The sequence below is a fragment of the Salmo salar genome, chromosome 21 (genome assembly GCF_965601325.2).
Source record: "Salmo salar chromosome 21, fSalSal1, whole genome shotgun sequence".
Taxonomy (NCBI): domain Eukaryota; kingdom Metazoa; phylum Chordata; class Actinopteri; order Salmoniformes; family Salmonidae; genus Salmo; species Salmo salar.
The window spans coordinates 54,804,859-54,831,883 of NC_138311.1; the positions used below are offsets into that span (position 1 = coordinate 54,804,859).

The window sequence follows — 27,025 nt, forward strand, 5'->3', positions numbered from 1 at the left end:
TGATCAATGATTGGTTCTGTCAGTAAGACTGTTATCAAAGTATTGATCAATGATAGGTTCTGTCCTTAAGACTGTTATCAAAGTATTGATCAGTGATAGGTTCTGTCAGTAAGACTGTTATCAAAGTATTGATCAATGATTGGTTCTGTCAGTAAAACTTATCAAAGTATTGATCAATGATTGGTTCTGTCAGTAAAACTGTTATCAAAGTATTGATCAATGGTAGGTTCTGGAACTTCCTGTGTTTCTCTCTCCTCAGTAAGCTGCAGACAGGTTTCCAGTGGGAGGTGCCCTCTCCCTTCCAGCTGTGTCCAGAGAGCGGGATGTTGGAGCCGGGTCAGGAGCGTAGAATCACGGTGCTCTTCAGACCACGGGAGGCGTTGGTCTACCAGGTCCAGGCTAGCTGTGCCTTCGGGGACGAGGGAGAGAACAGCTGTACTGTGCTCCTACAGGGCCTATGTAAGTGATACATATATTGATTGATCAAGCCAAGAACATTAAACAACTATCAAGCAAGGATAACACACATTGTTTCAGTTGTGTGTTCTGGACCTCACGCACTCTCTAAAGTATTTATGTTTCAGAACTTGGCCCATATATTTATTGTATGGTAATGCGTTTATCTTTTCCACAGCAAAGTACCCGTTCCTTCAGATCAGTGCCCCGGGTCAGGAGGAAGGATGTAAGGTGCTGGAGTTTGGCAATGTGCCTGTCGGCTGCACCATGGAAAGACACTTTGAGATTCTCAATCCATCCTCAGTGAGTTCCTTCCTCCTAGCTTCTGATTCTCAATCCATCCTCAGTGAGTTCCTTCTTCCTAGCTTCTGATTCTCAATCCATCCTCAGTGACTTCCTTCCTCCTAGCTTCTGATTCTCAATCCATCCTCAGTGAGTTCCTTCCTCCTAGCTTCTGATTCACAATCCATCCTCAGTGAGTTCCTTCCTCCTAGCTTCTGATTCTCAATCCATCCTCAGTGAGTTCCTTCCTCCTAGCTGTTGATTCTCAATCCATCCTCAGTGAGTTCCTTCCTCCTAGCTTCTGATTCTCAATCCATCCTCAGTGAGTTCCTTCCTCCTAGCTTCTGATTCTCAATCCATCCTCAGTGAGTTCCTTCCTCCTAGCTTCTGATTCTCAATCCATCCTCAGTGAGTTCCTTCCTCCTAGCTTCTGATTCTCAATCCATCCTCAGTGAGTTCCTTCCTCCTAGCTTCTGATTCTCAATCCATCCTCAGTGAGTTCCTTCCTCCTAGCTTCTGATTCTCAATCCATCCTCAGTGAGTTCCTTCCTCCTAGCTTCTGATTCTCAATCCATCCTCAGTGAGTTCCTTCCTCCTAGCTTCTTCAATCAGAGATTGTCATCAGCATACAGTACCTCAGTAGCCTACATGGGAACATTTCTTCATCAACTTCACACTGTCTCTCTGTTTATGGTCCCCCCCCCACCCCTCTCTCTCTCCCCCCTCTCCCTTTAATTTTCTACCAGATAACGACTTCCTTTAGTCTGTCCAGGATGCAGCGTCCGGTGCTGTCAGAGTCAGTGTTCCAGTGTGGTATCCAGAAGGGAGAGGTGGCCCCGCGTACCTCCATCAGGGTACCTGTGATTTTCTCTCCTGTAACTGTGGACAGCACCACTGTGGACTACCTGTCTCTCACCTGCCCTGGGGCGCTCAGCAAAACCCTGCTCAAAGTCACCGGCACCTGCATAGGTACAGTACAGTAAGCAATACGAAGGAAATCACAGGTGTCCCTGTCCTCCTCCATCTTGATCCTCCCTCCTCCTCCTCTGCAGGTCCTCAGGTTCCCTGTCCTCCTCCATCTTGATCCTCCCTCCTCCTCCTCTGCAGGTCCTCAGGTTCCCTGTCCTCCTCCATCTTGATCCTCCCTCCTCCTCCTCTGCAGGTCCTCAGGTTCCCTGTCCTCCTCCATCTTGATCCTCCCTCCTCCTCCTCTGCAGCTCCTCAGGTTCCCTGTCCTCCTCCATCTTGATCCTCCCTCCTCCTCCTCTGCAGGTCCTCAGGTTCCCTGTCCTCCTCCATCTTGATCCTCCCTCCTCCTCTTCTGCAGGTCCTCAGGTTCCCTGTCCTCCTCCATCTTGATCCTCCCTCCTCCTCCTCTGCAGGTCCTCAGGTTCCCTGTCCTCCTCCATCTTGATCCTCCCTCCTCCTCCTCTGCAGGTCCTCAGGTGTCCCTGTGCTCCTCCATGCTGGACTTTGGCTGTGTGGACGAGGGTGAGGAGGCCTTGCGTACCGTGGACATCATCAACTCCTCCTCTGTGGAGGCCCAGTACCAGTTTGACTTGGACACCACAGGGCATAGTGTCTTCACTTTGGAGCCAGCTTGTGGTGCCCTGCCACCCAACAGCCACCGGAGCCTACGCCTGCTCTTCAGACCACACCACCCCATGGGGCACCACAGGAGGGTGGTCTGTCTGCTGCTACACAGGGTGAGGGGCTGGAGGGTGGTCTGTCTGCTGCTACACAGGGTGAGGGGCAGGAGGGTGGTCTGTCTGCTGCTACACAGGGTGAGGGGCAGGAGGGTGGTCTGTCTGCTGCTACACAGGGTGAGGGGCAGGAGGGTGGTCTGTCTGCTGCTACACAGGGTGAGGGGCTGGAGGGTGGTCTGTCTGCTGCTACACAGGGTGAGGGGCTGGAGGGTGGTCTGTCTGCTGCTACACAGGGTGAGGGGCTGGAGGGTGGTCTGTCTGCTGCTATTCAGTGTACACACTCATGTCATAAGCTATACTAACAATCGTGTTTGTATCTTCCCTGTTCAGGAGCCTCTGTTCCTGGACCTGATAGGGACCTGTCACTCTGAGCAGCTGAAACCAGCCATCCTTCACCCCAGACACCTGGTCCTGTACCGGCAGCACCTGGCCCGGGGACTCACCTGCTACCCTCCTGATGTACTCAGTGCCATGCTGGCAGAGGACAAGATCCAGGTGGACCAGGAGGGAGCTCTGATGTTACATGAGGTATGTGCAGCAGACGGTTGATCTGTGAAACTCACACCTCGGCCCTAGCTTTTCAGTGGCACAACGCTTCAGGCGGGCGGTCATGTGTGTTTGCAAGGCAGACGTCCTGGGTTAGAGCCTTCGGCCAATCAGGAGGAAGCGCGACTCGTCCATTACATTTATTGTTATTTTTTAATTGATCCTTTATTTATCCTTTATTTATCCTTTAACCTTTATTTATCCTTTAGTTATCCTTATTTATCCTTTATTATCCTTTATTTATCCTTTATTTATCCTTTATTTATCCTTTAGTTATCCTTTATCCTTTATTTATCCTTTAGTTATCCTTTATTTAACCTTTAGTTATCCTTTAGTTAACCTTTATTTATCCTTTATCCTTTATTTATCCTTTAGTTATCCTTTATTTAACCTTTAGTTATCCTTTATTTAACCTTTAGTTATCCTTTATTTACCTTTAGTTATCCTTTATTTAACCTTTAGTTATCCTTTATTTATCCTTTATTTATCCTTTAGTTATCCTTTAGTTATCCTTTATTTATCCTTTAACCTTTATTTATCCTTTAGTTATCCTTTATTTATCCTTTATTTATCCTTTATTTATCCTTTATTTATCCTTTATCCTTTATTTATCCTTTAGTTATCCTTTATTTAACCTTTAGTTATCCTTTATTTAACCTTTATTTATCCTTTATTTATCCTTTAGTTATCCTTTATTTATCCTTTAGTTATCCTTTATTTATCCTTTATTTATCCTTTATTTATCCTTTATTTATCCTTTATTTATCCTTTATTTATCCTTTAGTTATCCTTTATTTATCCTTTAGTTATCCTTTATTTATCCTTTATTTAACCTTTAGTTATCCTTTATTTAACCTTTAGTTATCCTTTAGTTTATCCTTTAGTTATCCTTTAGTTATCCTTTACCTTTAACCTTTATTTATCCTTTAACCTTTACCTTTATCCTTTATTTATCCTGTTACCTTTATCCTTTAACCTGTTACCTGTTATCCTTTATTTATCCTTTATTTATCCTGTTACCTTTAACCTTTAGTTATCCTTTAGCCCCTTATCCTTTATCCATCTGTTCATGGCCTGGTTGTTTTAGACGTCTCTTCCCAGTTTCTTCATCTGATACATCTTCTAGATAATCAGCTTCATAGCTTTGATGTTCAACTGTAACACTGTGACATCTCTCTGGCAGGGTCATTTTCATTTCAAATCAGTCAATTCAGGAAGTAAACTGAAATTCAAATTGTCCTCATGAAAAGCAATGAGAAACAATGAAATCGGAATTTCAGTTGGAATCAATGAAATTAAAATGGATTCGACCCCATCCATCCTTGAACCTGATATTATGACATTTACTTGAAACGGTGCCTAAGGATTTCCCGCAGCATCATACAGGGACCCTACACACCCCAGTCACGAGCTGTCCACTCCCTTACCATCTGACAGACTGTATCAGAGCATGAGGTCTGATACCAACAGGTTCAGAGACAGTTTCTATCTACAAGCCATCAGACTGTATCAGAGCATGAGGTCTGATACCAACAGGCTCAGAGACAGTTTCTATCTACAAGCCATCAGACTGTATCAGAGCATGAGGTCTGATACCAACAGGCTCAGAGACAGTTTCTATCTACAAGCCATCAGACTGTATCAGAGCATGAGGTCTGATACCAACAGGCTCAGAGACAGTTTCTATCTACAAGCCATCAGACTGTATCAGAGCATGAGGTCTGATACCAACAGGTTCAGAGACAGTTTCTATCTACAAGCCATCAGACTGTATCAGAGCATGAGGTCTGATACCAACAGGTTCAGAGACAGTTTCTATCTACCAGCCATCAAACTGTATCAGAGCATGAGGTCTGATACCAACAGGTTCAGAGACAGTTTCTATCTACCAGCCATCAAACTGTATCAGAGCATGAGGTCTGATACCAACAGGCTCAGAGACAGTTTCTATCTACAAGCCATCAGACTGTATCATAGCATGAGGTCTGATACCAACAGGCTCAGAGACAGTTTCTATCTACCAGCCATCAGACTGTATCAGAGCATGAGGTCTGATACCAACAGGCTCAGAGACAGTTTCTATCTACAAGCCATCAGACTGCTGAACACTTGAACTGAACTGACCACCTGCTCTGATTCTCCACACCTTGCCCCCCCCCCCACACACACACACACACACACACACACACACACACACACACACACACACACACACACACACACACACACACACACACACACACACACACACACACACACACACACAGCACACACACACACACCCACACACCCACACACACACACCACACACGCACACACACACACCCACCTACACATCACAATTGCTGCTACCAGGCTCTTATTTACTATTTGTAATACTATACTAATATATTCACTTGCCCCCTAATCCTCCCGTCCCAAAACACGGGTAAATATCGTCCTATACATTGAGCCTTCCTGTATTATACTGACGCTAAACCAGCAGTAAGCATTTCATTGGACAACGTATACCATGTGTATCCTATACATACGACTAATAAAACGAGTGACTTTTCTAGGATCCTGCTGCTGTGCCAGAAAAGAGTCCTATGGAGGAATATTACCAGGGCTGTGCAGGGGGCAAGGTGGAGGCTGAGCTAGGAGGCAGCGGTGAGGGGTCCAGCACCAACAGTTCCCACGTCACAGTGGATCCCCCAGAGCTGCTATTCCTCAACGGCTACCTCTCTACCTCCCAGTCTGTGACTCTCTCCAATCACACCAAGGGCAAGCTCAGCTTGGTCTGGACCCCGGCTCCTAACTCCCCCTTCTCCGTCACACCCTCGTCATGTGATCTGGGACCCCTGAAGTCGACTGCTTTCAGAGTCAGCTACACGCCCAAGCAGCACAACACCTTCCATGGGGCACAGCTAGAGTGCTTTGCTCACTACAAGGTCATTTAAACATTATTTTGTTTTGAATTATTTCGATTTAGGTTTTTCTTATTCCCCAGTCTGATCTTATTAAGATAAACCCTTCTTCTTCTGTTTCAAGACAGACCTGTGCAGGCAACGAGAATCTCACCTGAAGCCTTACAAATAACTATCTCAACTATAACGATCTTGACTCAGTACAGGTAGTGAAACAGCTCTGTTTTTGCCCCACCTCTTTCTCCAGGTGTTGAGGGACCATCGCCAGGTAGAGGACCGTACCTTGTGCCCTTCCTGGTGTGTCACAGTCCGGGTCATTGGACACTCCTTCCAGCCTGGCCGGGAGCATTTCATCCCCCGCTTCTCCTTGCAGCACCCCCGGGTGGTGAGTACGGACATAGCACTGTCAACTTTCCTCACACAGTCATATCTCGATTCGTCTCACGCTAGCATACTCCAAAGTCTCGTTCAGAAGGAACGTTCAGGAAAGTCTGCAATAAAGGCATTTTCTTCATCTTCTTCATCCTCCTCTTCTTCCTCTCTATCCAGGTCTTCCCTGCTCTGAGCCTGGTCTCGTACAGGACTGTGCTCCTGGATAACATGGGAGACCTACCTTTAGTGTTCAGGCTGGACCCGGAGGAGTGTCCTTCAGTCACTGTTCAGCCCACCAGCGGCCTGGTCCAACCTGGACACCACCAGATTCTCACCCTCAGGACCACCCCATCCGAGGACTGCCCTGCCAAGCTACCCCTCACCTTGCACTTCAATGCCAGTCCCAAGCACACCCAGGTACCACAGTCCTACTGACAGCAGGCTTGTACCATAGGTCCTTTTCAGACAGTTGGGTGTGTTCGAGGGGGATCAACTCGAGCACGTTGCTGCACAGAATCACTGATCTATAAATCACCTCGAATCAGCAATGACGACTCCATTATGTGATCAAGATGAATAAATCTGCTTTAGAAACGCCTTGCTACAATATGGCTGATTCCCTTCAAATTCTCAACGTTAATAAAGCGTTAGTCTGGTCGGTGCGAGTGTGTGGCTGTCTGTACTGTCTTGTAGGAGTTGTCGGTGGTGAGTGTGGTAGAGAAGCTGTGTCTGTCTCTGGAAGGAGAAGGTAGTCTGTTCTTCAAACCCACGGCGGTGGGCTCCTGCTCCCAAAGCCCCTACAGGGTCAGGAACCTGACCAGGCTACCTCTGAGGTTCCACTGGAGGATCCCTGGACCTGACCAACGTTTTATCTCTGTGGCGCCTGACACGGGAGTCCTGCAGCCCAATGAGACCATGGTGAGAGAAAGAGGGGGCTATATATATATATATATATATATATATATATATATATATATATATATATATATATATCGGAAGCATGTGGTTAGGTTTAGGCATTAGGGTTAGCAGAGTGGTTAAGATTAGGTTTAGGCAGTAGGGTTAGCAGAGTGGTTAAGATTAGGTTTAGGTATTAGGGTTAGCAGAGTGGTTAGGTTTAGGCAGTAGGGTTAGCAGAGTGGTTAAGATTAGGTTTAGGTATTAGGGTTAGCAGAGTGGTTAGGGTTAGGCATTAGGGTTAGCAGAGTGGTTAAGGTTAGGTTTAGGCATTAGGGTTAGCAGAGTGGTTAAGGTTAGGTTTAGGCATTAGGGTTAGCAGAGTGGTTAAGGTTTAGGCAGTAGGGTTAGCAGAGTGGTTAAGGTTAGGTTTAGGCATTAGGGTTAGCAGAGTGGTTAGGTTTAGGCATTAGGGTTAGCAGAGTGGTTAGGTTTAGGCAGTAGGGTTAGCAGAATGGTTAGGTTTAGGCAGTAGGGTTAGCAGAGTGGTTAAGGTTAGGTTTAGGCTTAGTAGAGTGGTTAGGTTTAGGCATTAGGGTTAGCAGAGTGGTTAAGGTTAGGTTTAGGCATTAGGGTTAGCAGAGTGGTTAAGGTTAGGTTTAGGCATTAGGGTTAGCAGAGTGGTTAGGTTTAGGTATTAGGGTTAGCAGAGTGGTTAGGTTTAGGCCGTAGGGTTAGCAGAGTGGTTAGGTTTAGGTATTAGGGTTAGCAGAGTGGTTAGGTTTAGGCAGTAGGGTTAGCAGAATGGTTAAGGTTAGGTTTAGGCAGTAGGGTTAGCAGAGTGGTTAGGTTTAGGCCGTAGGGTTAGCAGAGTGGTTAGGTTTAGGTATTAGGGTTAGCAGAGTGGTTAGGTTTAGGCAGTAGGGTTAGCAGAGTGGTTAGGTTTAGGCCGTAGGGTTAGCAGAGTGGTTAGGTTTAGGCAGTAGGGTTAGCAGAGTGGTTAGGTCTAGGCATTAGGGTTAGCAGAGTGGTTAAGGTTAGGTTTAGGTATTAGGGTTAGCAGAGTGGTTAGGTTTAGGCAGTAGGGTTAGCAGAGTGGTTAAGATTAGGTTTAGGTATTAGGGTTAGCAGAGTGGTTAGGTTTAGGCATTAGGGTTAGCAGAGTGGTTAAGGTTAGGTTTAGGCATTAGGGTTAGCAGAACTGCCTCCAGGGCAAGAGTCATGACAATGTTGGTGAGACTGACTGTGTTTGAAAGAAAGATAAGATACTGGCTATTGATTGAGTGTTTCAAGGTCTTTCTCAGGCTGTGAACTTGGTGTTTTGGCTGAATCTTCCATCTCACTCGATAATATGGATGATTGATTATTACCAAAATGATGTGATTCAGATGATTGTTGATGAAATGAAAACGTATGAATCCTGTTTGAACTGTGTTGGTTGTGTGTAGGTTGAGTGTTGGTTGAGTGGAGGTTGAGTGTTGGTTAAGTGAAGGTTGAGTGTTGGTTAAGTAGAGGTTGAGTGTTGATTAAGTAGAGGTTGAGTGTTGGTTAAGTAGAGGTTGAGTGGAGGTTGAGTGTTGGTTGAGTGGAGGTTGAGTGGAGGTTGAGTGGAGGTTGAGTGTTGGTTAAGTAGAGGTTGAGTGGAGGTTGAGTGTTGGTTTAGTAGAGGTTGAGTGTTGGTTGAGTGTTGGTTAAGTAGAGGTTGAGTGGAGGTTGAGTGTTGGTTTAGTAGAGGTTGAGTGTTGGTTGAGTGGAGGTTGAGTGTTGGTTAAGTAGAGGTTGAGTGGAGGTTGCGTGTAGGTTGAGTGTTGGTTAAGTAGAGGTTGAGTGTTGGTTAAGTAGAGGTTGTGATTTTCCTCCTCCTAGGTGCAGACGTGGTCCTTCACCCCATTTGAGGAAATGGTTTACAATCTGAAGCCCAACTTGACCTTCTGGCCAATCCAGACGCCCGGATGCAGGAAGTCCCGCCTCCCCTTGAAAGTTGTGGGCATGGCCTCCAAAGGATCCATCCAGGTGTTAGTCTCCTCAGATCCAACCCCCCGGCGGGGGGCGTCTCAATCATCCTCCTGGTCTCCTTTTCCTTGATCTGCATTGAACTGACAACTTGTTGACAGGTGAATTGTGTTAGTGTCTGTGTTAGGGTGGAAACTCTGTGTAATTGGTTCTCTCTCTCTCCAGGCAGAGCATAGCGTGCTGGACCTGGGGGAGGTGTTGGTGGGAGACTGCAGGTCCTTCGAGGTGCCTCTCATCAACAACGGTTCCTGTCCTGTCAGCTTCTGTTTGTCTGTACAACAGAGCCTGTTAGACCCGGGGCTGCCTGAGAACACACAGAAGAAAGACCCTGTTGGTACGTATGAGATACCCTGAGATCTCGCAGAGTTGGTGCAACATCCAGAGATCCTTTCTCTCCGTGTCCTGATCCTCTACTGCCACATCTGTGTTAGTTTATACAAATGCCTTCCCAACCATGCTCCTCCCCCTCCGCGAAGACAACCAATCCGAGAGAGAATTAATAGACGATCTGAGCTATTCTACCCAGACCAAGCCTCATTCTCCTCCCAGCCAACATGACCCCATTAGCCCCATGTAGGTATTCAGTGGGCAAGGTGGGCACGGGCTAGCCCACACCAAGCCAACACCAAGCCCAACACTACCAGCCAACAACAAGCCCAACACAACCAGCCCACACCAAGCCAACAACAAGCCCAACACAACAAGTCCACACCAAGCCAACAACAAGTCCACACCAAGCCCAACACAACCAGTCCACACCAAGCCCAACACAACCAGCCCACACCAAGCCCAACACAACCAGCCCACACCAAGCCCAACACCAAGCCCACACCAAGCCAACACGGGCCAGCCCACAACAAGCCCAACACAACCAGCCCACACCAAGCCCAACACAACAAGCCCACACCAAGCCAACACGGGCCAGCCCACACCCAGCCCAACACAACCAGCCCAACACAACCAGCCCACACCAAGCCAACACCAAGCCAACACAACCAGCCCACACCAAGTCAACACCAAGCCCAACACAACCAGCCCACACCAAGCCCAACACAACCAGCCCACACCAAGCCAACACCAAGCCCAACACCAGCCCACACCAAGCCAACACCAAGCCCAGCACAACCAGTCCACACCAAGCCCAACACAACCAGCCCACACCAAGCCAACAACACAACCAGCCCACACCAAGCCCAACACAACCAGTCCACACCAAGCCCAACACAACCAGCCCAACACAACCAGTCCACACCAAGCCCAACACAACCAGCCCAACACAACCAGTCCACACCAAGCCCAACACAACCAGCCCAACACAACCAGCCCACACCAAGTCAACACCAACACCAAGCCCAACACAACCAGCCCACACCAAGCCCAACACGGGCCAGCCCACACCAAGCCAACACGGGCCAGTCCACACCAAGCACAACACAACCAGTCCACACCAAGCCCAACACAACCAGTCCACACCAAGCCCAACACATCCAGCCCAACACAACCAGCCCACACCAAGCCCAACACAACCAGTCCACACCAAGCCCAACACAACCAGCCCACACCAAGCACAACACAACCAGCCCACACCAAGCCCAGCACAACCAGTCCACACCAAGCCCAACACAACCAGTCCACACCAAGCCCAACACAACCAGTCCACACCAAGCCCAACACATCCAGCCCAACACAACCAGCCCACACCAAGCCCAACACAACCAGCCCAACGCAACCAGTCCACACCAAGCCCAACACAACCAGTCCACACCAAGCCCAACACAACCAGTCCACACCAAGCCCAACACAACCAGTCCACACCAAGCCCAACACATCCAGCCCAACAGAACCAGTCCACACCAAGCCCAACACAACCAGCCCAACACAACCAGCCCACACCAAGCCCAACACAACCAGGCCACACCAAGCCCAACACAACCAGCCCACACCAAGCCCAACACAACCAGCCCACACCAAGCCAACACGGGCCAGCCCACAACAAGCCCAACATAACCAGCCCACACCAAGCCCAACACAACAAGCCCACACCAAGCCAACACGGGCCAGCCCACAACCAGCCCAACACAACCAGCCCACACCAAGCCAACACAACCAGCCCACACCAAGTCAACACCAAGCCCAACACAACCAGCCCACACCAAGTCAACACCAAGCCCAACACAACCAGCCCACACCAAGTCAACACCAAGCCCAACACAACCAGCCCACACCAAGCCCAACACAACCAGCCCACACCAAGTCAACACCAAGCCCAACACAACCAGCCCACACCAAGCCCAACACGGGCCAGCCCACACCATGCCCAACACAACCAGTCCACACCAAGCCCAACACAACCAGCCCACACCAAGCCCAACACGGGCCAGCCCACACCAAGACCAACACAACCAGCCCAACACAACCAGTCCACACCAAGCCCAACACAACCAGTCCACACCAAGCCCAACACGGGCCAGCCCACACCAAGCCCAACACAACCAGTCCACACCAAGCCAACAACAAGCCCAACACCAAGCCCAACACAACCAGTCCACACCAAGCCCAACACAACCAGCCCACACCAAGCCCAACACAACCAGCCCACACCAAGCCAACACGGGCCAGTCCACACCAAGCCCAACACAACCAGCCCAACACAACCAGTCCACACCAAGCCCAACACAACCAGCCCACACCAAGCCCAACACAACCAGTCCACACCAAGCCCAACACAACCAGCCCACACCAAGCCCAACACAACCAGTCCACACCAAGCCCAACACAACCAGCCCACACCAAGCCAACCCGGGCCAGCCCACAACCAGCCCAACACAACCAGTCCACACCAAGCCCAACATAACCAGCCCACACCAAGCCCAACACAACCAGCCCAACACAACCAGTCCACACCAAGCCCAACACAACCAGCCCACACCAAGCCCAACACAACCAGCCCACACCAAGCCCAACACAACCAGTCCACACCAAGCCCAACACAACCAGCCCACACCAAGCCCAACACAACCAGCCCACACCAAGCCAACATGGGCCAGCCCACAACAAGCCCAACACAACCAGCCCACACCAAGCCCAACACAACAAGCCCACACCAAGCCAACCCGGGCCAGCCCACAACCAGCCCAACACAACCAGCCCACACCAAGCCCAACACAACCAGCCCACACCAAGCCAACACGGGCCAGCCCACACCAAGCCCAACACAACCAGCCCAACACAACCAGCCCACACCAAGTCAACACCAAGCCCACACCAAGTCAACACCAAGCCCAACACAACCAGCCCACACCAAGCCCAACACAACCAGCCCACACCAAGTCAACACCAAGCCCAACACAACCAGCCCACACCAAGCCCAACACAACCAGCCCACACCAAGTCAACACCAAGCCCACACCAAGCCAACACCAAGCCTAACACAACCAGCCCACACCAAGTCAACACCAAGCCCAACACAACCAGTCCACACCAAGCCCAACACAACCAGTCCACACCAAGCCCAACACAACCAGTCCACACCAAGCCCAGCACAACCAGTCCACACCAAGCCCAACACAACCAGTCCACACCAAGCCCAACACAACCAGCCCACACCAAGCCCAACACAACCAGCCCAACACAACCAGCCCACACCAAGCCCAACACAACCAGTCCACACCAAGCCCAACACAACCAGCCCAACACAACCAGCCCAACACAACCAGCCCACACCAAGCCCAACACAACCAGTCCACACCAAGCCCAACACAACCAGCCCACACCAAGCCCAACACAACCAGCCCAACACAACCAGTCCACACCAAGCCCAACACAACCAGCCCACACCAAGTCAACACTAAGCCCAACACAACCAGTCCACACCAAGCCCAACACAACCAGCCCAACACAACCAGCCCAACACAACCAGCCCAACACATCCAGCCCAACACATCCAGCCCAACACAACCAGCCCAACACAACCAGCCCAACACATCCAGCCCAACACAACCAGCCCAACACAACCAGCCCAACACAACCAGCCCAACACATCCAGCCCAACACATCCAGCCCAACACATCCAGCCCAACACAAGCAGCCCAACACAACCAGCCCAACACATCCAGCCCAACACATCCAGCCCAACACAAGCAGCCCAACACAACCAGCCCAACACATCCAGCCCAACACATCCAGCCCAACACATCCAGCCCAACACAACCAGCCCAACACAACCAGCCCAACACATCCAGCCCAACACATCCAGCCCAACACAACCAGCCCAACACAACCAGCCCAACACATCCAGCCCAACACATCCAGCCCAACACATCCAGCCCACACCAGCCCAGCTAGAGGCGGGGGCTCATTAGAATGTTTGTACTGTTATTTTTGTGCAACTGTTACTGAGTTACTGAGAGCGTCATTCCAGTCTTTTGTTGTGTGATGCCCAGTTTGGTGCTCTTGTACCCTTCCAGTGATGAATAAGTGTTAACGTCACATATGACTTAACTGTTTATCTTCAATCATTGAGTCATTTAGCAGATGCTCTTATCCATAGTGACTTATCTTTAGTGCGTTCAGCTAGGTGATACAACCTCATATAACAGGTGCATTGACCTGACGTTGGCAGCCTACGTGGGGGCCAATATTTTATCCCGCATCGTGCCAATGTGGACATGCTGCTTGGACTACTACCGTTACTTCATACTGGTTGTGGCAGAATGTGTGGTGGGGCGGTGGTGTACCTGCATTCTCCACCATATGTACCACTGCTTTAGGTGGATGGGGAGTATGGCAGTGCAGCCAAGCTCACTAGTGCAGCTGAGAGACGACATGCTTGGCTTGAAACTCCCCGGGCCACACCACACTGTGATTCTGTTCTTTCTGTCTGTTTTTGTTCAGCTTACTTACTTTACTAAACTCTCTTCATAAAGCCACAAACATCTTCTGCCACTGGAGTCTGTCTTTGGACAAAACTCCTCCAGGTTCACTGTCCCATAACAGACCCATCTCTTCCAGGTTCACTGTCCCATAACAGACCCATCTCTTCCATCTCCTCCCGGTTCACTGTCCCATAACAGACCCATCTCTTCCAGGTTCACTGTCCCATAACAGACCCATCTCTTCCAGCTCCTCCAGGTTCACTGTCCCATAACAGACCCATCTCTTCCAGGTTCACTGTCCCATAACAGACCCATCTCTTCCAGGTTCACTGTCCCATAACAGACCCATCTCTTCCATCTCCTCCAGGTTCACTGTCCCATAACAGACCCATCTCTTCCAGGTTCAATGTCCCATAACAGACCCATCTCCTCCAGGTTCACTGTCCCATAACAGACCCATCTCTTCCAGCTCCTCCAGGTTCACTGTCCCATAACAGACCCATCTCCTCCAGGTTCACTGTCCCATAACAGACCCATCTCTTCCAGGTTCACTGTCCCATAACAGACCCATCTCTTCCAGGTTCACTGTCCCATAACAGACCCATCTCCTCCAGGTTCACTGTCCCATAACAGACCCATCTCTTCCATCTCCTCCAGGTTCACTGTCCCATAACAGACCCATCTCCTCCAGGTTCACTGTCCCATAACAGACCCATCTCTTCCAGGTTCACTGTCCCATAACAGACCCATCTCTTCCAGGTTCACTGTCCCATAACAGACCCATCTCTTCCAGGTTCACTGTCCCATAACAGACCCATCTCCTCCAGGTTCACTGTCCCATAACAGACCCATCTCTTCCAGCTCCTCCAGGTTCACTGTCCCATAACAGACCCATCTCCTCCAGGTTCACTGTCCCATAACAGACCCATCTCCTCCATCTCCTCCATGTTCAGTGGTTAATAGCTTTATCCTGTTCTGTGTATTAAAGCCCTGGAGCTGGACTCTGTGAGAGGCACCATCCCAGCTCGCTCCAGGCTGCTGATCCGCTCCACTGTGAGGCCTGCCAGGAGGACCAGATACTGCTGGGACCTCACCTACCAGACACTCAGCTCTACAGGTAGGACCCCTGTTAGACAGCAGACACTCAGCTCTACAGGTAGGATCCCCTGTTAGACAGCAGACACTCAGCTCTACAGGTAGGACCCCTGTTAGACAGCAGACACTCAGTTCTACAGGTAGGACCCCTGTTAGACAGCAGACACTCAGTTCTACAGGTAGGACCCCTGTTAGACAGCGGACACTCAGTTCTACAGGTAGATCCCCTGTTAGACAGCAGACACTCAGTTCTACAGGTAGGTCCCCTGTTAGACAGCAGACACTCAGTTCTACAGGTAGATCCCCTGTTAGACAGCAGACACTCAGTTCTACAGGTAGGATCCCCTGTTAGACAGCAGACACTCAGTTCTACAGGTAGGACCCCTGTTAGACAGCAGACACTCAGTTCTACAGGTAGGATCCCCTGTTAGACAGCAGACACTCAGTTCTACAGGTAGGATCCCCTGTTAGACAGCAGACACTCAGTTCTACAGGTAGGACCCCTGTTAGACAGCAGACACTCAGCTCTACAGGTAGGACCCCTGTTAGACAGCAGACACTCAGCTCTACAGGTAGGATCCCCTGTTAGACAGCAGACACTCAGTTCTACAGGTAGGATCCCCTGTTAGACAGCAGACACTCAGCTCTACAGGTAGGACCCCTGTTAGACAGCAGACACTCAGCTCTACAGGTAGGACCCCTGTTAGACAGCAGACACACAATGTGACCAGCATCAGGATTTGAATGACTAACTGTGATGTAATGGTTGTTTTTAAGAAGTTTGTCTAACCTTTCCCTCTCCCCTGTCTTTTTGTCTCTCTCCTCTCTCTGTACTCTCTCCTCCCTCTCTCTCCCGGTGGTTGGCTGTGCTGCTCGACTGTGGTCCTTGGCTGTCTGTCTCTTTCCCCCTCTCTCTACCTCCCTGGTCCTTGTCTGTGCTCCAGGCTCTGTGCTGGATGCTCCCCAGGCTCTGTGCCAGGTGCTGGGTGAAGGGGTGTTCCCCACCCTGGAGGTGACAGATGTGCGTTGCAGTGGCAGCGTGGAGGGGCTCAGCAAGCTGCAGATCTGGAGCCTTTTTTCTCTGGGACAACTCAACGCCCACCTGCAGAGAGACCCCGCCCCGCCGGAGCTCACCTATCGGGTGCCCACCAGACACAGGTGAGTTAGTAGGGACTATGAACTTTGTCGGATAAACACAAGTCTCTTGGCTCCCTGTGGCTCAGTTGGTAGAGCATGGTGTTTGCAATGGTGTTTGCAACGCCAGGGTTGTGGGTTCGATTCCCATGGGGGGCCAGTATGGAGAAGAAAAAAAATGTATGAAATGAATTGAAATGTATGCTTTCACTACTGTAAGTCGCTCTGGATAAGAGCGTCTGCTAAATGACTAAAATGTAAATGTCTTGGTGACTGTGGAGTGAAGCAAGGCAAAAATGAGGTAAATCAGAATTCAATTAGTTTCAACTCCTTTTCATTTCAGTCATTCAATTCCTTTTCTATGAACTGTTGTGACATTTCTAATATCAGTGTATGGAATTGGTCTGGAGTTACATATAGTGTGTATCTGAGGTGTGTCTGTCCCCCACCTCCTCCAGTCTGCGTCGTTGTCCCTCCATCTTCACGTCGGCCATGTTGGATTTCAACTTCAGCGCTGCTCCTCTGGGCTCAGACCCCTCCAGTGTGCTGCTGATGTTTGAGAACACTGGGAGCATCCCTGTCGAGTGGTCAGTATCTGTTATGATATGCTAATATGCTATGTTATGCTATGCTTTGCTATGTTGTGCTATGCTTTTCTATGCTATGCTATGTTATGCTATGCTTTGCTATGTTGTGCTATGCTTTTCTATGCTATGTTATGCTATGTGTTTCAATCCTATGATATGCTATGTTGTGCTATGCTTTTCTATTCTATGTTATGCTATGTTAGGCTATGTTATGCTATGTTGTCCTATGCTATGTTGTGCTATGCTATGTTATACTATGCTATGTTGTGCTATGCTTTTCTATCCTATGTTATGCTATGCTATGTTATGCTATGTTATGCTATGTTATGTTATGCTTTGATATGTTGTGCTATGCTTTTCTATGCTATGTTATGCTATGCTATGTTGTGCTATGCTTTTCTATGCTATGCTATGTTATGCTATGCTATGTTGTGCTATGCTTTTCTCTCCTATGTTATGCTATGCTATGTTATGCTATGCTATGTTATGCTATGCTATGTTATGCTATGTGTTTCTATCCTATGTTATGCTATGTTATGCTTTGCTATGTTGTGCTATGCTTTTCTATCCTATGTTATGCTATGCTTTTCTATGTTAGGCTATGCTCTAAACTAAGCTATGCTATTCTATGTTAACCTCCACTCCCTCCAGGTCGTTCCTGTTCCCAGAAGACCAGCAGATAGAGCTTGAGTACTGGGCTGAGACTGGGGAGTTCAGCACTACAGAGCTCCACCATATGAAGGTGCAGGATAACAGGCTGTTTAATATAACACCCCGCTCTGGTAAACTACATCCAGGACAGCAGAAGGCAGTGACATTTAGCTACAGGTATGCCCTAGTCCATCGGTGTGCAACGTTTTTAGCTTGAGGGCCACATCAGGATTTAGAAATTCAATGTCCAAACTGATTTTTTCTTTTTTTGGAGCCTGATTTAGTCATTAAAATCAATCGGTGGGTCAGAAGAAGGGCAGTAATTTTCAAATACTGTAGGTCCGTTATTATCTCTATATATCCCCCCCTCCCTGCTCTAGTCTCATGTCACCATACTTCCAAATTACTCGGCTATTGAGGTTGGATACACAGACACAACAAAAATAATAGCCCTTAATAATAAATCATTCAAGAAAGTAATGACGTGATGAGATGACTATTCTCTACATACTGTCCGTCTTGTTGTTGTTCTTCTTCATAGACATGACTTTGCTGGTACTGACCGTCTCCCAGTCCTGTTCAAGCTATCTCACGGCAGAGAGATTCTGGTGAGACGGCACAGTCATATTTTATGCGCCGGTTTTTCCCGGGAAACAGATTAAATCTAGACCTCTCCGTTGAACCTGCTTGTTAATCCAGGGTCAGGAGTAGTCTTGGGAACCAGCCTTTTAGATGTCTGGGTTTGTTAATCCAGGGTCAGGAGTAGTCTTGGGAACCAGCCTTTTAGATGTCTGGGTTTGTTAATCCAGGGTCAGGAGTAGTCTTGGGAACCAGCCTTTTAGATGTCTGGGCTTGTTAATCCAGGGTCAGGAGTAGTCTTGGGAACCAGCCTTTTAGATGTCTGGGTTTGTTAATCCAGGGTCAGGAGTAGTCTTGGGAACCAGTTTTTTAGGTGTCTGGGTTTGTTAATCCAGGGTCAGGTGTAGTCTTGGGAACCAGCCTTTTAGATGTCTGGGTTTGTTAATCCAGGGTCAGGAGTAGTCTTGGGAACCAGCCTTTTAGATGTCTGGGTTTGTTAATCCAGGGTCAGGTGTAGTCTTGGGAACCAGTTTTTTATATGTCTGGGCTTGTTAATCCAGGGTCAGGAGTAGTCTTGGGAACCAGCCTTTTAGGTGTCTGGGCTTGTTAATCCAGGGTCAGGAGTAGTCTTGGGAACCAGTTTTTTAGGTGTCTGGGCTGAGGATAGAATAAGACTGTATCTCATGCTGATAATACCGACGGTCTCTGTTTTGTTTGTCTGTGTGCAGTTGAACTTCATGGGAGTGACGGTGGAGAGAGACAGGCACTACCTCCACTTCACCTCCACCAAGCACGTCTTCGCCCCAGTGGCAATCGGGGGGTTCAGTCCACCTAAACAGGTTAGACTCCCTGCTCAGGCTTCACAATAAGTGATTGGTTTGCAATGTAAAGGGGGAAACTCACCTCATCCCGTCACCAATGTATAGAACCCACCTTGTTGGTTTCCCTGTATATAGCCTCACTATTGTTATTTTACTGCTGCTCTTTAATTATTTGTTACTTTTATTTTGTATTTTTTTTAGGTAATTTTCTTAAAACTGAATTGTTGGTTAAGAGCTTGTAAGTAAGCATTTCACTGTAACGTTGTATTCGGCGCATGTGACAAATACAATTTAAATTTGATTTGAAGACAGTTATAATTACACCAGAAAGCTTATCATTCACTGCTCCCCTCAGTTTCAGCTAATTCTTCATCAAATCTAAATCAAATCAAATGAAATTGTATTGGTCACATACAGATGTTATTGCGGCTGTAGCGAAATGCTTGTGTTTCTAGCTCCGACAGTGCACTAATATCTAACAAGTAATATCTAACAATTTCACAACATATACCCAATACACACAAATCTAAGTAAAGGAATGTAATTAATTAAGAATATATAAATATATGGACGAACAACGTCAGAGCAGCACAGACTAAGATACAGTAGAATAATATAGAATATATATATACATGTAAGATGAGTAACGTCAGAGCAGCATAGACTAAGATACAGTAGAATAATATAGAATATATAAATACATGTAAGATGAGTAATGTCAGACATGTAAACATTCACCTCTTCATCATGGAGAGTCATCACAGTGTCTGGTTGGTGTATTGCAGGTGTATGAGCTGTACAACGGAGGGGCTATCCCTCTGAGGTACCGTGTGGACACAGAGCCCCTTGAGCAGCTGACGGCTGATAACTTTGGTCACCCCGTGCTGCAGTGTCTCATCCCCCAGGGAGAGGTGAAGCCTGGCAGGACAGCCCTGCTGGAGTGGGTCCTCTCCCCCCTGGAGGCAAAGACTTACAGTGTGAGTAGCAACCTTCTGTTAGGTAACCTAGAGGTTAGAGAGACGGGACTGCCACCCTAGATTTGCAGTTCGATTCCGAAGTCCGACGGGGAAAAACTGGTATCCTTCTAGGTATTCTAGATGCCATCTCCTGTCGCTGTAACCTCTTCCTCTTCCTCTCTCCTGTTGTTGTAACATCTTCCTCTTCCTCTCTCCTGTCGCTGTAACCTCTTCCTCTTCCTCTCTCCTGTCGCTGTAACCTCTTCCTCTTCCTCTCTCCTGTCGCTGTAACATCTTCCTCTTCCTCTCTCCTGTTGTTGTAACATCTTCCTCTTCCTCTCTCCTGTTGTTGTAACATCTTCCTCTTCCTCTCTCCTGTCGCTGTAACATCTTCCTCTTCCTCTCTCCTGTCGCTGTAACATCTTCCTCTTCCTCTCTCCTGTTGTTGTAACATCTTCCTCTTCCTCTCTCCTGTTGTTGTAACATCTTCCTCTTCCTCTCTCCTGTTGTTGTAACATCTTCCTCTTCCTCTCTCCTGTTGTTGTAACATCTTCCTCTTCCTCTCTCCTGTCGTTGTAACATCTTCCTCTTCCTCTTTCCTGTTGTTGTAACATCTTCCTCTCTCCTGTTGTTGTAACATCTTCCTCTCTCCTGTTGTTGTAACATCTTCCTCTTCCTCTCTCCTGTTGTTGTAACATCTTCCTCTTCCTCTCTCCTGTTGTTGAAACATCTTCCTCTCTCCTGTTGTTGAAACATCTTCCTCTTCCTCTCTCCTGTTGTTGTAACATCTTCCTCTTCCTCTCTCCTGTTGTTGAAACATCTTCCTCTCTCCTGTCGTTGTAACATCTTCCTCTCTCCTGTTGTTGAAACATCTTCCTCTTCCTCTCTCCTGTCGTTGTAACATCTTCCTCTTCCTCTCTCCTGTTGTTGAAACATCTTCCTCTTCCTCTCTCCTGTTGTTGTAACATCTTCCTCTTCCTCTCTCCTGTTGTTGAAACATCTTCCTCTTCCTCTCTCCTGTTGTTGTAACATCTTCCTCTTCCTCTCTCCTGTCGTTGTACCATCTTCCTCCTCCTCCTCACACAGTCCTGTGTTTATTTCCAGGTGGACATCTCTATCCATGTGCTGGAGGGAGACACTATGCTGTTGACGTTTGAAGGCTGTGGGTTTGATAACAGTGTGCTGGGAGAGTCGGCACCAGTACAGCTTCATGATGCCTACATGTCTGTCCCCAGCACACAGAGGATGGCCCTGCCCAACCAGGTGAGTGGCCCATCTACCTATTCCCATATAGTCTTACCTGGTCCTGTTTGGCTCAGTTGGTAGAGCATGTCTCTTGCAATGACAGGATAGTTGGCTCTATTTTCCCAGAACCACCTGCATGACTAAGTCTCTGCTTAATGGCATTATAATATTATTGTATTATATACAGTGGCAAGAAAAAGTATGTGAACCCTTTGGAATGACCTGGATTTCTGCATAAATTGGTCATAACATTTGATCTGATCTTCATCTAGGTCACAACAACAGATAAACACAGTCTGCTGAAACTAATAACACACAAACAATTATACCTTTTCATGTCTTTATTGAACACACCGTGTAAACATTCACAGTGCAGGGTGGAAAAAGCATGTGAATCCCTGGATTTAATAACAGGTTGACCCTCCTTTGGCAGCAATAACCTCAACCAAACGTTTTCTGTAGTTGAGGATCAGACCTGCACAACGGTCAGGAGGAATTTTGGACCATTCCTCTTTACAAAACTGTTTCAGTTCAGCAATATTCTTGGGATGTCTGGTGTGAACTGCTCACTTGAGCTCATGCCACAGCATCTCAATCAGGTTGAGGTCAGGACTCTGACTGGGCCACTCCAGAAGGCACATTTTCTTCTGTTGAAGCAATTCTGTTGTTGATTTACTTCCTGTGTTTTTTGTTGTTGTCCTGTTGCATCATCCAACTTCTGTTGAGCTTCAATTGGCGGACAGATAGCCTTACATTCTCCTGCAAAATGTCTTGATAAACTTGGGAATTAATTTTTCCGTCGATGATAGCAAGCTGTCCAGGCCCTGAGGCAGCAAAGCAGCCCCAAACCATGATGCTCTCTCCACCATACTTTACAGTTCCAAACAACTCAACTTTATTTTCATCTGTCCACAGAATATTTTGCCAGTAGCATCCAAGTGCTCTTTTGTAAACTTCAGACGTGCAGCAATGTTTTTTTGGGACAGCAGTGGCTTCTTCTGTGGTGTCCTCCCATGAACACCATTCTTGTTTAGTGTTTTACGTATCATAGACTTGTTCCAGAGATTTCTGTAAGTCTTTAGCTGACACTCTAGGATTCTTCTTAACCTCATTGAGCATCCTGCACTGTGCTCTTGCAGTCATCTTTGCAGGACAGCCAGGCCTAGGGAGAGTAGCAACAGTGCTGAACTTCCTCCATTTATAGACAATTTGTCTTACTGTGGACTGATGAACATCAAGGCTTTTAGAGATACTTTTGTAACCCTTTCCATGTCTATGCAAGTCAACAATTCTTAATCTTAGGTCTTCTGAGATCTCATTTGTTCGAGGCATGGTTCACATCAGTCAATGCTTCTTGTGAATAGCAAACTCACATTTTGTGAGTGTTTTTTATAGGGCAGGGTTTTTTATAGGGCTCTAACCAACATCTCCAATCTCATCTCATCTCATTGATTGGACTCCATGTTAGTTGACTCCTGACTCCAATTATCTTTTGGAGAAGTCATTAGCCTAGGGATTCACATACTTTTTCCAACTTATACTGTGAATGTTTAAATTATGTATTCAATATAGACAACAAAAATACAATAATTTGTGTGTTATTAGTTTAAGCAGACTGTGTTTGTCTATTGTTGTGACTTAGAGGAAGATCAGATCAAATTTGATGACAAATTTATGCACAAATCCAGGTCATTCCAAAGGGTTCACATACTTTATCTTGCCACTGTAACTAATGCCACCATGTGATCCTTTTGTACCGTACCTGCAGCGTACCTGTCCTGGGGCTCCTATTGGCCAATGTTTTGGTGATGAAGTATGACAGACGCTCCACTCATAACACGGCCCTCTGTCTCGTCTGCAGGTGCTGTTCCTGTCAGAGGAGAGATTGTCTCTTGGGGACATCCCAGTCTGCTGTCGCTCCACACGGGTCCTGTTCCTGACGAATGTCTCCCACAGTGACAGAGTCCTCTACACCTGGAATCTGACTGACCAGGTTAGAGTGCAGTATATTAGCCTGGAACCTGACTGACCAGGTTAGCGTGCAGTATATTAGCCTGGAACCTGACTGACTAGGTTAGCGTGCAGTATATTAGCCTGGAACCTGACTGACCAGGTTAGCGTGCAGTATATTAGCCTGGAACCTGACTGACCAGGTTAGAGTGCAGTATATTAGCGTGCAGTATATAACCTGACTGACCAGGTTAGAGTGCAGTATATTAGCCTGGAACCTGATTGACCAGGTTAGCGTGCAGTATATTAGCCTGGAACCTGACAGACCAGGTTAGCGTGCAGTATATTAGCCTGGAACCTGACTGACCAGGTTAGCGTGCAGTATATTAGCCTGGAACCTGACTGACCAGGTTAGAGTGCAGTATATTAGCCTGGAACCTGACTGACCAGGTTAGAGTGCAGTATATTAGCGTGCAGTATATAACCTGACTGACCAGGTTAGAGTGCAGTATATTAGCCTGGAACCTGACTGACCAGGTTAGAGTGCAGTATATTAGCGTGCAGTATATAACCTGACTGACCAGGTTAGAGTGCAGTATATTAGCCTGGAACCTGACTGACTAGGTTAGCGTGCAGTAAATTAGCCTGGAACCTGACTGACCAGGTTAGAGTGCAGTATATTAGCCTGGAACCTGACTCACCAGGTTAGCGTGCAGTATATTAGCCTGGAACCTGACTGACCAGGTTAGCGTGCAGTATATTAGCCTGGAACCTGACTGACTAGGTTATCGTGCAGTATATTAGCCTGGAACCTGACTGACCAGGTTAGCGTGCAGTATATTAGCCTGGAACCTGACTGACCAGGTTAGCGTGCAGTATATTAGCCTGGAACCTGACTGACCAGGTTAGCGTGCAGTATATTAGCCTGGAACCTGACTGACCAGGTTAGCGTGCAGTATATTAGCCTGGAACCTGACTGACCAGATTAGCGTGCAGTATATTAGCCTGGGACCTGACTGACCAGGTTAACGTGCAGTATATTAGCCTGGGACCTCACTGACCAGGTTAGCGTGCAGTATATTAGCCTGGAACCTGACTGACCAGGTTAGAGTGCAGTATATTAGCCTGGAACCTGACTGACCAGGTTACACGTGCAGTATATTAGCCTGGAACCTGACTGACCAGGTTAGAGTGCAGTATATTAGCCTGGAACCTGACTGACCAGGTTAGCGTGCAGTATATTAGCCTGGAACCTGACTGACCAGGTTAGCGTGCAGTATATTAGCCTGGAACCTGACTGACCAGGTTAGCGTGCAGTATATTAGCCTGGAACCTGACTGACCAGGTTAGACGTGCAGTATACTAGCCTGGAACCTGACTGACCAGGTTAGCGTGCAGTATATTAGCCTGGAACCTGACTGACCAGGTTAGCGTGCAGTATATTAGCCTGGAACCTGACTGACCAGGTTAGCGTGCAGTATATTAGCCTGGAACCTGACTGACCAGGTTAATGTGCAGTATATTAGCCTGGAACCTGACTGACCAGGTTATCGTGCTGTATATTAGCCTGGAACCAGACTGACCAGGTTAGCGTGCAGTATATTAGCCTGGAACCTGACTGACCAGGTTAGCGTGCAGTATATTAGCCTGGAACCTGACTCACCAGGTTAGCGTGCAGTATATTAGCCTGGAACCTGACTGACCAGGTTAGCAGTGCAGTATATTAGCCTGGAACCTGACTGACCAGGTTAGCGTGCAGTATATTAGCCTGGAACCTGACTGACCAGGTTAGCGTGCAGTATATTAGCCTGGAACCTGACTGACCAGGTTAGCGTGCAGTATATTAGCCTGGAACCTGACTGACCAGGTTAGCGTGCAGTATATTAGCCTGGAACCTGACTGACCAGGTTAGCATGCAGTATATTAGCCTGGGACCTGACTGACCAGATTAGCGTGCAGTATATTAGCCTGGGACCTGACTGACCAGGTTAACGTGCAGTATATTAGCCTGGGACCTCACTGACCAGGTTAGCGTGCAGTATATTTGCCTGGAACCTGACTGACCAGGTTAGAGTGCAGTATATTAGCCTGGAACCTGACTGACCAGGTTAACGTGCAGTATATTAGCCTGGAACCTGACTGACCAGGTTAGAGTGCAGTATATTAGCCTGGAACCTGACTGACCAGGTTAGAGTGCAGTATATTAGCCTGGAACCTGACTGACCAGGTTAGCGTGCAGTATATTAGCCTGGAACCTGACTGACCAGGTTAGCGTGCAGTATATTAGCCTGGAACCTGACTGACCAGGTTACAGTGCAGTATATTAGCCTGGAACCTGACTGACCAGGTTAGCGTGCAGTATATTAGCCTGGAACCTGACTGACCAGGTTAGCGTGCAGTATATTAGCCTGGAACCTGACTGACCAGGTTAGAGTGCAGTATATTAGCCTGGAACCTGACTGACCAGGTTAGCGTGCAGTATATTAGCCTGGAACCTGACTGACCAGGTTAGCGTGCTGTATATTAGCCTGGAACCTGACTGACCAGGTTAGCGTGCTGTATATTATGCCTGGAACCTGACTGACCAGGTTAGCGTGCAGTATATTAGCCTGGAACCTGACTGACCAGGTTAGAGTGCAGTATATTAGCCTGGAACCTGACTGACCAGGTTAGCGTGCAGTATATTAGCCTGGAACCTGACTGACCAGGTTAGAGTGCAGTATATTAGCCTGGAACCTGACTGACCAGGTTAGCGTGCAGTATATTAGCTTGGAATCTGACTGACCAGGTTAGAGTGCAGTATATTAGCCTGGAACCTGACTGACCAGGTTAGCGTGCTGTATATTAGCCTGGAACTTGACTGACCAGGTTAGCGTGCAGTATATTAGCTTGGAATCTGACTGACCAGGTTAGAGTGCAGTATATTAGCCTGGAACCTGACTGACCAGGTTAGCGTGCTGTATATTAGCCTGGAACTTGACTGACCAGGTTAGCATGCAGTTTATTAGCACCTAGCACCTAAGTTTTTAAGGATGTGTGAATTACCACAAACTTTTCTAGTGTTAGTGATTTGTTGCTTGTTTTGCTGGGTTTAGATCTTACCCTCGTATCTGTGTGTTAGAGATGTCGTTGAGGAATATGAGGTGTCTCCTCGTACTCATCGCCCAGGAAGCTCCAATTCAAATCCCATTAGACAGCTCTGCAGCGTTATGATATCAAAGTACGTTCATTACTATCGTCATGTACTACCACTACAGCCGGTATATACTTATAAAAAAAGGTCTACATACAAATTTGGCGTTGGAGAGGAGACACCTCATACTCATCGTCGACGTCTAACGCACAGATACTGGGGTAAAATATATCTATGATTGTACTGGACGTACTGCAGCGTACTGGACATACTGCAGCGTACTGGACGTACTGGACATACTACAGCGTACTGGACATACTGCAGCGTACTGGACATACTGGACATACTGCAGCGTACTGCAGCATACTGGACATATTGCAGCGTACTGGACATGCTGGACATACTGCAGCGTACTGCAGCATACTGGACATATTGCAGCGTACTGGACATACTGCAGCGTACTGGACATATTGCAGCGTACTGGACATACTGGACATACTGCAGCGTACTGCAGCATACTGGACATACTGCAGCGTACTGGACATATTGCAGCGTACTGGACATACTGCAGCGTACTGGACATACTGCAGCGTACTGGACATACTGCAGCATACTGCAGCGTACTGGACATACTGCAGCGTACTGGACGTACTGCAGCGTACTGGACATACTGCAGCGTACTGGACATACTGCAGCGTACTGGACGTACTGGACATACTACAGCGTACTGGACATACTGCAGCGTACTGCAGCATACTGGACATATTGCAGCGTACTGGACATACTGCAGCATACTGGACATACTGCAGCGTACTGGACATA

At 47.9% G+C, this 27,025-nt stretch overlaps 1 protein-coding gene across 1 annotated transcript in view; it reads left to right on the forward strand.

The window, feature by feature from the left end:
• cfap65 (cilia and flagella associated protein 65) overlaps positions 1-27,025 on the forward strand; it is a 56,490-nt gene that overhangs the window by 13,648 nt on the left and 15,817 nt on the right. Inside the window, exons 6-25 of the mRNA XM_082966906.1 lie at positions 264-459; positions 635-759; positions 1,485-1,707; positions 2,176-2,444; positions 2,775-2,972; positions 5,549-5,920; positions 6,144-6,281; positions 6,446-6,685; positions 6,962-7,186; positions 9,032-9,178; positions 9,344-9,512; positions 15,041-15,169; positions 16,092-16,305; positions 16,740-16,868; positions 17,520-17,696; positions 18,061-18,127; positions 18,827-18,937; positions 19,705-19,896; positions 20,980-21,138; positions 22,982-23,113. Coding sequence (XP_082823032.1) covers positions 264-459; positions 635-759; positions 1,485-1,707; positions 2,176-2,444; positions 2,775-2,972; positions 5,549-5,920; positions 6,144-6,281; positions 6,446-6,685; positions 6,962-7,186; positions 9,032-9,178; positions 9,344-9,512; positions 15,041-15,169; positions 16,092-16,305; positions 16,740-16,868; positions 17,520-17,696; positions 18,061-18,127; positions 18,827-18,937; positions 19,705-19,896; positions 20,980-21,138; positions 22,982-23,113 — 3,612 coding nt within the window. The remainder of the gene's footprint in view (positions 1-263; positions 460-634; positions 760-1,484; positions 1,708-2,175; positions 2,445-2,774; positions 2,973-5,548; positions 5,921-6,143; positions 6,282-6,445; positions 6,686-6,961; positions 7,187-9,031; positions 9,179-9,343; positions 9,513-15,040; positions 15,170-16,091; positions 16,306-16,739; positions 16,869-17,519; positions 17,697-18,060; positions 18,128-18,826; positions 18,938-19,704; positions 19,897-20,979; positions 21,139-22,981; positions 23,114-27,025) is intronic.